General features: G+C 35.3%; 1 protein-coding gene across 14 annotated transcripts in view; it reads left to right on the top strand.

Annotated features, from left to right (window-relative positions):
* The window catches only part of LOC143256077 (uncharacterized), a 135,735-nt gene that overhangs the window by 97,275 nt on the left and 25,169 nt on the right, over nt 1-13,291 (top strand). For 13 of the 14 annotated variants that reach the window (XR_013031037.1, XR_013031036.1, XM_076512806.1 and 10 more), the window contains one exon: nt 7,934-8,107. The exons of the other annotated variant lie outside the window; for it this stretch is intronic. Coding sequence is in view for 11 of the 13 variants with exons in the window: in XM_076512806.1 (XP_076368921.1) it covers nt 7,934-8,107 (174 nt within the window). In the remaining 2 variants the exon portion in view is untranslated. The remainder of the gene's footprint in view (nt 1-7,933; nt 8,108-13,291) is intronic. 14 annotated transcript variants of the gene reach the window in all.

Raw genomic sequence — 13,291 nt, 5'->3', positions numbered from 1 at the left:
AACAAACAAACTTAACATGGAAATCACTTCGTGCTCAGACTATAAAAAGAGTATGTATATTCGTGGACAAAGTTTATCGTGCCGTTTGATTTGATCTGGATTTGAATGAATTATATTCATATTCACATCTGCCCAACTTCTTCCTTTTGGGACAAGTCCCAGCCTTCCTTTCTACTGCTGCCTTTGCCTCCACCCAAAACAGCATTTAGAGAGACATCCTCCACCCAAAAAGTCAAGAATAATAACGATAATAAATTTATTAAAATAATAATTAAAAAAAAATCACCACTTAATCTTAATAACAATCCACAAAGTTAAGAGGAACTACAAAGTTCTTGTTGGAGATTTTCTGAGTTCTCTGCCTGAACCCTGCCACGAGTTTAGTTTAGTTTAGTGGACAAAGTTTAGCAAAAGTACTTGATTAAAAATATATTTTTTTGTGTACATAAGACTTGTAATATTTACTAAGTCTGCCAGATATTGTGAAGATCCACACTCTTTTTAAAGTTGCAATACAGAAACTCTAACAAATACAAAATGTTTACAAATAAAGTTGGTCATAATCAGTAATTTTTTGGATGTCTTTCTACTCAGTTTATACTCAAATAAAATACAATATTGTATTTGACTGACCTTTTGGTGAGAGTTAATATGTGGCACATGTATATCAGTACACATCAAATTAATATACAGTTGTTAGAATTTAGATATAGGTTGTTGTTAGTTTGCATATTAGTTTTATCTTCATAATTTTGGTGTAATTTTACCTCATTTTAATATAGTATTTCTAAACATTTATCAGTTAATTTTGGTGTATGCGTTTCAAAAAACTTGGCATTAAAACATAGCTTATAGTTTAAATTTTAATATTATATCAGTTTTAATTTAATACTTATTAACCATGTGACTGCAGCTGCTTTAAATGTACTCTGTTATGTATCAAAAATTACCTTGGGCAAATTTCCAATTTATTTTAGAAGAATCAAGACAGAGTTAAACAGAAAGTAGAGCTGCAGAATGTTTAATTAAAGTAGTCTTAAAATCAGTCTTATTTATAAAGAAAATAATATGAATAAGGAACTTGTTTAAGCTTATAAAAGTACAAGAAACAAAACACAGTTGTCAGAATTTATCTCAGTATTGTTAGGTTGTAAATAGTTTTGATTCTTTAATTTTAATATACATTCTAAATATTGTACAATGCTAAAAAATATGTCAAACAAAAGAAAAATATAGATTTTCAAATTGGTAACTCAATTTCTGATAGTAATGTTTCTCTTTAAGGTAATGTATACACAAGTACACACTTGAGAGACTTTTAGTACTAATGTAGTATTAATGAGAATGTATTTTACTTTTTCATTTATTGTGTGGTTTTTATAATAAAATTATATATTATTGGGTATGGTAGTACTTAAAGTTTTGAAAAAGTTATTTCTACTTTGGCTCAGACTAAAATAAGTACAATGATTTTTTTAAAATTTCAGGTAACTCAGTTTTTGTAGTTGACTTTCTTGTTACAATACTTTCTATAACATTTACATTTATCAAATATGTGATATTTGCCAACAAAATTGACACACATTTTTCATTCTTAACACAAATATATTTTAATATACAAACAATAATACACTTTATAATAATGGTTGTTACAAATATTTATTACCAGTAATGATTTATATACAAAAGTTTACAAAGAATGATGAGTCTTCTCTCTGGTCATGAACTGAATCTTGTTGACAGTTAATGATGAGCAAATTAATCATGAATTGATATTGTTACACTTGCTTGATGGCTAGTGTTGCACCATGCACAAGCTGACTTTTCTCTGACAAAGATATATAATGCACTTGTAGAAATACTAAAGTCTGAAGTTAATTCACTGAAATTAAATGGTTTGTAATATTCAAAATCTATAAACATTCCTCATCAAATATCTGTATTTTTCCATTTAATAAGTGTTTATCACAGTGTTTATAGTGTATTAACTGTTGCAAACTAGCAATATAAACTCTCTCACCATATGTCAGTTATTAATTTTAAGCAAGATTCTCAAAAGCTCAGCTGACATCAATGTAAAACATATATCGTTGATTACTACACTCAAGAATCTTCTACAGATTTAGAGAACAGGTGGTACTTTTGCAACACATCCAACAATATAAGGTACAAGCATTTTCAAATATATATTAAACTGAAATAAACATAGATAGTAAAATAATATTAAATCTGTTTCACCTTCCCTTTTAGAAAGTTAAAAAAATTGGCATTAGACAATTGTTAATTAAAATATTGTGTGTACATGTATGCATATATACACAGCCTTGGAAGAGGAGCCTTTATAAGTTGAAAAGCTTAGGGCCAATAAAACCCTTAATCCGACCTTACACACACACTCACACACACTCACACACACTGATAGTAACAGTACATTGGATACAATACACTGTCAAAGAATTATACAGTTTCAAATAATTATGATAATACATAACACAATGAAAACAAATAACCTAATTCTCATAAAATTACATAGCAAATAAAAGTGATTAAATACAAATGTTATCTTTTTGGCTTAACATGGTCAATAAATATGATTGAAGAGTTTGTCAAAAGCTGGGATACATTTCAAAGGGGAAATAGGAATTTTCTGGTTATGTTTTCCAACTATTTGATGCATATGATAAATTTTACAAAACTAGGAAACATCATACCTAATTTTTGTCCAAAAGGAATGTCTCATAATTGTGTTACACATATTGTTGACACCTATGGATCCTCCCATGGCAAGTTCATGGGCAACTTTCAATGTTTCAGAAAGATATACTTTTGGAACAATGATTTGATAAACTACAGCTCAGTCCTCTGAAGCTGTTACATTTAGTGGTCTCCATTTTTTCAAGAGCACACAATTTTTGTAAAAGTAACAATTTGGAACTTTCTCTAGATCATTCTCATAGAGTGCATATTTAAATAGTGAAAGATCTGTGAGTCATTTTCTTGCTCAGCAATCAGTTTTACTTCTTGCAAATGAAACTTTACCAGTTGAACCAGACTCCTCACATCCATCACATCAGGATTTGTCAATAGGACAGTTATTCACAAGATTTCTGTTGGATCCAAAAATTGTCTGAGCAAAATCTGTAATATCGTCCTCTGAATGAATGTCTATCATTTGTTTTGGGCTTGAGTCACATCACACAAAGAAAACAAGTCTGGATTTTCTTCAATAAGAATATAATTCTTATATGAAATAGTGATAAACTTGCTTACCATCTTGGGCTCAGTAACAACTTTTTCCCCAGCCAAATCATTTCCCAACAATTATGATACACCCTTAATTGGCAGATTAGGTTTTACTCCAACCTCAGCTGGTTCCTAAACTAGGTCTGATGTTAAATAAATGTTATGAAGGAGAGTATTAACCATTAAAAAGCAGCTCTAATGGCTATCATCAGTTGGTGATATAGGCTAAAAACATTAGTTGGTAACCCACTTGCACCATAGTGACTGTGTACCCACTTAGTGTTGCATCCTAGTCATTATCTTGGTGTAAGTTATGGAGCAGAAAGGAAGAGTACATCAGCTAAGGGAATGAAGTAAGAATGTTTTCAATCAAAAGATGAATTTGAAGATATAGCATGTGATAATCACTCCAGTGCAGAAGAACACTTTTCAGATTTTGCATCATCATCAAATTTGATTGTTTCAAACTGTGAATGTGATTTAGATAGTGAATTAGAATTCATAAGTGAATTAGAATCCATTGGTTTCCAATGGGTAAGGTGTCACAATTTTGATCCATTTATTTTTTTGATATTAGAAACACTGGATTCACATATGAATTTAGGCTTATGGATGAACCTAGAGGATATCAGTCAGTGATGTTGAGAAAACCCACTTGTAGAGAAATATATATGCAAAAACGGCTTATTTGGGTTGAGAAAATATTTTACGTAGAATAGCAAACAACTTTTCGACCTTCTTCGGTCATCGTCAGGTTCTTTCTTTCTTTGTGAAGCTAGAGGAGATCAATTTTTTATTGTTATATTTGATCAAAGTGTGAGTCATATTGTGTTAAAAACAAACAGATATGAGTTTTGCAAATCTGTGAATTCCAAAGAAAGCGAAAATACCATCTTGTATTTACTGAACATGTTCCAAACCATTTTTCCATTCCCATTTATATGGAATACAGATAGTTCAAAAGTAGGTGATACTGTGGGCTCTGCCATGGTTTGTTCAGATGTAGAGCTTATATATATAATCTCCTCTACAGTTTGTGTTCACTGACTAACTGTACGCCATTGCTCTTGCCCCAGATCACATAGAAGCCGTGCAGTACACAAACTGTAATATTTATACCAACTCGCTTAGTTCTGAAACTGATTCACCAATGTGTGGTCTGTGTGACATTTGGGTTACAACAGCCCCCATTTTACTGTTGTGCCGTCTTTACAACTGTGAATGACAACACCATTTTAGACATGTTTTTATCATGGTTTTACCCCTAACATTGGACAGTGATGATGGTGATACTGTCCTCCTTACAATGTTTAATTTTGTAAGGGCCATTGGCCTTTGTAATTCTATTTAAGTTTTTATCTGATGTTGGGTCACTGTTTTTGTTTCAACTTAATTTTTCTTTGTTCTTTATAATACTTTCACTGTTTTTTGTTGTTTTATTTTTATCAGTTGTTTGGTACAGATAGTCTAATCATTTTGTGCCATAAAATGCCAAACAACAATAACACTAGTGCTTTTGTAAAACATGCATTGTTGGTTAATTAATACTCATGAGAATCTTTTAGAAATTTAGAGAATAGGTGGGATTTGCATAATATGCATTTAACAGTATATTTGCATTTCTAAATATTATCAAATCCATTCCACTGAGTTTACCACTGCCCACTGTCAAGTTGGGGTATTATGCAAGATAACTTTACTCAGTTGTATAATTTTGGCTGTATCTATTCCATAGACAAGGATAAAAAAAACTAGCACTAGGAAAGTGTTTTTATGGCTTTTAAACATAGGGTTTTGTGGTCACCCATTGCACTGTCTCCAGTAACACTTTTCTGGCTTGGGATTCATTGAGAATATGGACATTTCTTTGGGTTTTTCATCATGAAATCTTCCTCTTTCTCCTTCAAATGGAAGACTGAAGACCCATGCCATATACCAGTTCCTAGCTAACAAGGTGGTGAGCCAAGAAGAACTACCACCAGTTCAACAGTGAAAAGTTTAGTGATGGTGACACTGTTGGGTGTATTGAGGGTCACCTCTTAAATAATACTACACAACTAAACTGACCTCCTTCTGCAGCAGGAATCTGTTCCATAGAGTCTGTTTAGTGGAGGAGATGTAAGCACATACTACATGAAAACATAATGCATGTCTAATGTTCCTATTTCCTATGCCCAGAGCCTGTTGAGTAAATGTGAATATACAATGTAGAGATAACAAAGCTTGTGTGCCTTCCTTCTACAGTCTGCTTATTAGCCAAAGTGAACACATATTGTACAGATCTGTACTGCAGAATTAAATTGCCCTCTCTCTGCAGTTGGCATCTGTCCTATATTGTTTAGTAGAGTTAAGATGAACATGCAAAGTATATTGTGAGTTTGTTTCAATCACATTATGCATAGGGATGCCATCTGCTTGTGTGTAAGTGCTTGGACAGTTATATTCTCATTCCTGTCATTTGCCTCACCCTTTGCATTTCAGGTGAAGAGTATATCCTGATTAAAGCTATAGTGGTCTCCCATGGCTGTACTCCTGTAGAGTCCATGTTACTGGGTCTAAAACTCCGTGTTCTTTTCAGGTGCTTTCAGAAGGGAACATGTATGGGTACAATTTGCACTGGGCTCTCACCAATTGAAGGTGAGATTCTAGCTTTTCTGTATGTGCATGTAAGTTTCTGTCCTGGAAGTTAACATTTTCCTAATCTGTAAGTGTATTTCCAATAGATATATACCTCCACACACATTTCCATCTATCTGCTCTATTTCTGGTACACATTTTTATTGTCTGATCAAAGAATGAAATAATCACGTGCAAGTACATAGTAGGAGTTATCGTGCAGAGGTTATGCCACGCTGCTACTTGTGGATGGCTTTTATCACATAATGATATCATTATGCATCTGTGCAGTTTACATTAAAATATGAAATTATGTGGAAGTTGCATCAAGGCTAGTAGCATACAAATCTCGTAGGTAGTTGGATAAGGAAGATAGCTTTTTCTGTGTGGTGGTGATTATCTATGAGAAATGTTAAGTTTTAATAGTTTAGATGAAAATGTTTGTTTTAAAGATGATATAACTGATTTGGTGAATTATAACCTTTTAGTCATACAGTAAAGTCATATTCATGGGGATTTTAAAAAGATGGCATGTAGCAAATGTAAGTCTTACTCTTGTTAACAGAGGCACCTGTCAACAACCCCCATTGCTCAAATATACAAACCTTTATTACGATTTAAGGACAGGCCTTACAGATAATGTTTCCTGAATTCAAATATTGATTTAACTGTTACAAATGGTCAGACCCTTGATAAAAACTACTGGTGTAATCAAAATGTGAGGCTGTTGTTATTCTTTTTTATTTTAAATTTAGGTATGTTTTTATTGTCCCAGTGCTTTATATTTTTGTCACTCTTAATCTGTAATGGTAACTAGTCCTATATTAATTCATTTTGTGTGTTTGTACATTTGTTTGACCACAAATCCTTCCCACAGTTCTGGAGCTAGCAGCACTAAACTTGTTGTAGTCTCCCCTCTGTACAAAGTGGGTGTTAAATGTACCCAGAATGATGAGTCTATTAGTAGGTCTTCAGGTCAATGAACCCAAATATAACATTGAGCCTAGTGGGATTTGTTTTCAATTACAGACCATCCTTGTAGTAGCTATAGTAGTAATTGTAGGTAATGAAGGAGTTTTCCTTGCACATTGGATCCTTTACGAGACAAGAGGGATCAATGCACCAACAGTAGAACATGTTTGTTTTACACTAGTTTGACTTGCTAGGAGAGTTAGCTATTTAGTACAAGTTCTATCCTTTATCCAGTGCAGACATTATTTTGTCTGTATTTGAGTTTATTTTTTGTTTTACTTTGTGTGCAGTCTTTCTAAAAAAAAAAAAACTAAAAAACTGCATTGATAAACAGAAATCAGTGAATGACTTAACAAGGATTGTGATATTCACAATTGCTTCAGATTATGTTTGAAAACATTATAATGAGCTTATAAGCTAGGAAGAGGAGTCTGTGGAATAAACTGTGAGTGTGTTGGATTGCCTTTTCTTTTGCTGAATTGTTAGTTACTATAGAGATTATCATTAAGTGGACAAGATAATAATAGAAAAATTATACAGTTTATTAGTAGTAACCAATTGATTAATAATTGGCCAGTTTTCTTGGTATGTCCATTGTGTTCATTCATTCAGAAAAAGATAACTATTTTATTATATATAAGGAATTAGAATTAAATTGAAACCCCACACTGATGTTTGTTTATTTATTTAAGATTTTTACTTTAATTATCAATATTTGGTTTGCTGTAACAGCAGTATACACTAAAGCTTTTTTTCTGACATACACAATGTAAAATATTTTATTAGTCATTATAAATCTGTATGGTAGATTAATTTGTCATAAACATCACAAGTTGTACTAGTTTTTAGTGTAACGATGCCACATTTACTGAAATCACAGGGTTTACTTTTTTATTGGTTTGTATATTGCAACTTCAAATATTTATTTTTTGACTTGTGTTTTTTATTCACACTACTCTCAGAAGGTGTAACAATTAATGATGAAAGGTAGTTTTATATATTTACTTTTTCACTAAGTAGTTAAGGTTGTTTTAATGACTTTAATGATATTGATTAAATTTAACTGATACCTGAAATGAACAATAAATATTTTTCTATGTAGCTATTGTTAGATATGAAAGAACTACAGTCAGTCCATGAGACCACGTGTTCTAACAATGAAGCTTTACAGAAACTTCATGACCAGCTCACTGCAGAGTATGAAAAACTCTCCAACAATCACACCATTCTCAAGGCTAGTCACAAAAGTCTTAAATCTGAATACATTGCTCTTAAAGTAATATATTATTTGTTATATTAATATTTTCTTATAATCTAATACACAATATAGATAATGTAGTATTTGAAACCAGTTGTTTAGTTTTGTTGATAATTGTGTATAGAATGAGTTATCAAAATATTTTTGTAACATACAACTTAAGTGTACAAATTGTTTTAGAATGTGTTGTCAGTATACTGAGGTATTTTTATTTAATGTTACAAAATATGTAATAGCAATGAGTTTTCATTTTCAATCCATTTGAAAATGGCACAGAATTTTGTACTTTTTTAAGGTCTTATTAAATTTAGGGCTCCATGGTGGGTGGGGTCAGTGGGTACCAAAATTTCCCATTTTTTTTATTATGGATCCTCCAAGTAAAAACTTAAAATAGTTAAAAAAACAGTCCATAGGTAAACAACCACCTCTTGAAGATTCTGACCAACAATCTTCAACATCTGCAACACCTGTTGTACCTCATTTTCTTATTTTGCACTCTTTTTCAGACAAACCATTTGTGCATATGTCTCCCTTTTTCATTCAGAAGGGACTAGTGGAACTTGCTAGCTCTTCAAAGTCAGTAAAGAAGCTTCAGTCTGGTGACATTGGTGGAAACATCCACATTTCAACACAGTGAACTTCTCTTGCATTCAAAGGCAATTGGGGATATACCTATTGAGGTTACACCTCATGCTACTTTCAATTAATCATGAGGAGTTATTATTGAGAGGGTTTAAAGAACATCCCGAGTCAGAGATTGTCGTTGGTTTCTTCACTCGAGATTCTGCAGTGAAGCGTATCTCCCCTCGCAAAGATGGAATTACGATGCCAACCAATATACTCGTTCTGACATTTACATCATCATGTCCACCTGCCACCATCAAGGCAGGTTACCTTAATTGCAGGGTACAGCCATACATTCCAAACCCTCTCCGATGTTTCCAGTGTCAGCTGTTTGGTCACTCAAAGACATCATGTCATGGTTCCTTGACGTATGCTCATTGAGGTGGCAAGGGCCATGATGCCTGTGAATGTGAAATGGTCTCTAATTGGGTCAATTTGCAATGGCTCTCACCCATTCTACTTTTGTTCTTGCCCAAAATGGTTGGAAGAAAAAGAGGTGCAGTGTTTGAAAATGATTCAAAACATTATTTACTCTGAGGCTTGAAAGTTGGTGTCCACCACTTCATCTCGAACGTATGCTGTTGCACTTCGTTCCACAACAACAGTGGGAATGCAGACAGATCTCTCTGTTACTCCAAAAGAATTGTTCTCAAAACAAATGAAAAGTCTTTTGACCTCCATGGTTAAAAAAAGTTGATGAATCAACTCAAACACCCATCTCTGTCCCTTACATACATTCCAACAAATCCTAATATCCACTTCCTTTCAATCTGGGTACAGGCATTTCCCCTGATATACATTTTTTTCTCCTGCCCCAGGATACAAAATGATCGTTTGTTCATGTCCTCAGTCACTGGAATCCCCTTCCAACAGCAAAGACCTGCCCAATCAAACAAGGACAATAAGGAAAAAAGACATGGTCGTAAATAGAACAGTTCTCCATCCAATTCGCCTACACGTAAATAAAAATGGCCACCTTGATACAATGGAACTGTTGAAGTTTACATTCTAATCTGCAGGACATCAAAACACTGATTGCTTCCTACCATTCTTTGTCTTTCATTACAGGAAACATTTCTGAAACCTGCCGATACAGTCACTTTTCAGCAGTTTTCTTTGTACAGAAATGACAGACTGTGTGATGGACAAGTGCATGGAGAGGTGGCACTGTTGGTTGATCAGCATGTGCCCACCCTTTTGCCACTCAACATACCCTTGGATGCTGTAGCAATCTGTGTTTCCTTGGGTCATACCATCACTGTTTGTTCTCTCTACCTGTCACCTGGAGAAACATATGATCAATCAGACCTTGGTGATCTCATTGAACAGTTTCCATCTCCCTTTCTAATCCTGGGGGACTTTAATGGACATCATCCCCTCTGGGGAAGTGCTGGTATTGATAGGAGGGGTTGCTCTGTAGAGCGTATGCTCTCTGATCACAACCTTTCTCTTTTCAATACTGGTTTTTTTACTTATTTTCATACACCAAGTCAATCCTTTACTGCTATTGATCTCTCAGTTTGCTCCCCTTCATTATTCTTCCATTTTTCATGGAGGTTTCACAATAATCCATGAGGCAGTAATCATATTCCTATAATTTTGAGAGAGCCTGGTCATCGTTGATGCCACCCGATCTGCATGCCCCGGTGGAAGTTAGATCATGCAAACTGGCCCTCTTTTGCTGCTCTCACAGAACTTGATCCTGCCATCATCTGTAAACCACCAATAGATGATTGTTTGGTAGCAGTAACTGACTGTATTATACAAGCAGCTGCTCAGTGTATTCCTAAAACCTTGACATGTTTTCCACAATATTCTTGTCCGTGGTGGAATCCTGCATGCCACATGGCATGGAAGGCTCAAACACAGGCCTGGGATACTTTCTGTAGATATCCCACACTATCAAACTGCACTGCTTTCCAGCAGGCCCATGCACATACTCGGTGGGTAAGAAGTCAAAGCCAGAAGGAAACTTGGATTAAGTTCACAACCAGCATATCTTGTACTACCAGTTCCAAAGTCATTTGAGACAAGACGCGAAAGGTCAGTGGGCACTGTAATTCTGTCCCCCTCTCGATTTTGCCCTTTGATGGCCAGGAAATAGCTGATACCTGGGGCATTGCTAATACTTTTATGTGAAAGCTTTTGCTGTGTATTTAGCACTTCTGCTTCTTCCTCCACCTTTTTAGTCATCAAGACTTGGGCAGAGTAGTCACCTCTTTCCTTTAAAGCTAAGTGTGTCTATGATTATAATAATTCTTTTACACTGGTGGAACTGAAACTGGTCCTTCATTGGTCTGGCTGTTGGACCTGATCATGTACACTATGAAATGCTGCACCATCTATCTCCTGCTTCTCTCGCTATTCTTCTAATTGTTTTTAACCTGATCTAGCAGGAGAATGTTTTTCCTGATGCCTGGCATCAGGCTGTTGTCCTACCTTTATCTAAGTCTGGGAAGGATCCCAACATTCCTTCAAACTAGAGTCCAATTGGTTTGATGAGCTGTCTCTGTAAGACCTTAGATAGGATGGTTAGTGCTTTTCCTGTTTGGTTCCTTTAATCAAACACCTCCTCTTGCCCACCAAGTTTGGATTCTAACGACAGCACTCCACCGTAGACCACCTGATGTGACTTGAATCGTCAATCAGAGTAGCCTTTCTCAGATGACAACATTTTGTGTCAATATTCTTTGACATTGAGAAGGCTTATGATACAACATGGAGGTATGGAATTTTGCAAGACCTCCATGTTTGTGGGTTATGTGGTCATTTGCCCTTGGAGATTCCAAGTTTGTGTCGGTTCGACACCTTCCTGTTCTTTTCTACAGAAACTTGGAGTCCATCAGGGTGTGTTTTGAGTGTCACACTTTTCATTATAAAAATGAGTGCCATCACTGAACAACTCCCTCTCACTATTGCAAATGGGCTCTGTGTCGATGACTTTCACATCTCATGTCAGTCATCGAACTGCTTTCGATCATTTACTGAAGTGGACCACAGCAAACTTTTAACTTCTCTCTCTCTAAACCTGTTTGCATGCACTTTTGCAACCAATGGGGTATTCACCCTGATCTTGAACTCTATATTGGTGAAGTTGTGCTGCCTGTGGTCCCTGAGGGAAAATTCTTGGGGCTTATCTTTGACAGTAAGCTGACCTTTATACCACACATCAAGCAGCTACAGGTCAGATGTATAAGAATACTGAACATCCTTCATATCCTCTCTTTCATCATTTGGGGAGCAGATCAATTTTCTGTGCTAAAGATATATCATGCTTTTAATTCTGCTGTCAGAATTTTGGCCCTAAAGATGCTGGACTCAATTCATCATCAAGGACTTTGGCTTTGCACTGAGGCTTTCTACTCTTCCCCAGTTCAGAGCTTATACACAGTCTCATGAACCTTCTTTGCACCTCCATCGTTTGCAACTTTCTTTACCATATGCTTCAAAACTCTGTTCCTAACCAAAGCATTTCACCTGGGCCATTGTGTGGGCCATACTTTTTCAGAACAGATGATCTGCCATTGCTCCTTTTAGCCTTTGTATCTAGTCACAGTTGGATGAATTGGGTCTGTCCTTGGATAACATTGCTGTATTCACTGGTCGGGCCATTCCACCATGGCTTCTTACAGTACCAAAATGTGACCTATCTTTAAGTCATCTTAAAAGCAGACACTCCTGATTGGAAATACTGTCTGCTATTTGCTGAACATCTTTCGAACCATCTGTATAAATAGGAATGGAAGGATTGGTTTGTTGTGGTTTGTTGGTTGCATGCAGAATCCCCTCTACAGTTTCTCTGTTCACTGCCTAACTGTATGCTATTTCTCTTGGCATGGATCACATAGAAGCTAAGCAGTACTCAAACTGCACTATTTATACTGACTCGCTTAGTTCTCTACTGGCCCTGGAATCGCTTCACGTTAGTTCACACCCTGTTCTTGCTGATATTCAAAACTGACTGGCCCTTTTCTCTTTAACATCTACTTCTATCCAATTTTTCTGGATACCAGGCCACATTGGTATTCGCGGGAACAAGCTCGCCAACACTGCAGCTAAGTCTGTCTGCTCTGGCACTATCACTGCTGTGCTTGTTTCATATATGGATTGTGGTCCTGTATTTAAGGCTCGGCTCCATGCCAACTGGCATTCGACTTGGAGTCAGCAATGTGAAAACAAGCTTTTCCAAATAAAACCCTATATTGGGCTTTGGCCATCTTGCTTCCATAAGGATCGAAAAGAGGAACTTGTTCTAACTAAACTATGTATTGGTCACAGTTTTTTAATTCATTGTTTTCTTTTATCTGGAACTGATGCACCAATGTGTAGTCTGTGTTATACTCAGGTCACAATAAGCCTCATTTTACTTTCTTACCATCATACAACCGTCAACAATGGCACCATTTTAAACATGTTATGTCCCAAGGTTTGTTCATTATGTTAGACAGTGTTATTGGTGATAGTGACACTGTCCACCTTGGTTATGTTTTTAAATGCAATTAATCTTTTTTTAATACCATTTAAGTTTTTTAATTTATACATTAGATCTTTTAAGAATTACACACAGTCCATCTAGTT

Source organism: Tachypleus tridentatus, chromosome 1, assembly GCF_004210375.1.
Source record: "Tachypleus tridentatus isolate NWPU-2018 chromosome 1, ASM421037v1, whole genome shotgun sequence".
Taxonomy (NCBI): Eukaryota; Metazoa; Arthropoda; class Merostomata; order Xiphosura; family Limulidae; genus Tachypleus; species Tachypleus tridentatus.
The sequence above is the reverse complement of the archived record's forward strand: the minus strand, read 5'-3'. Positions and strand labels throughout refer to the sequence as shown.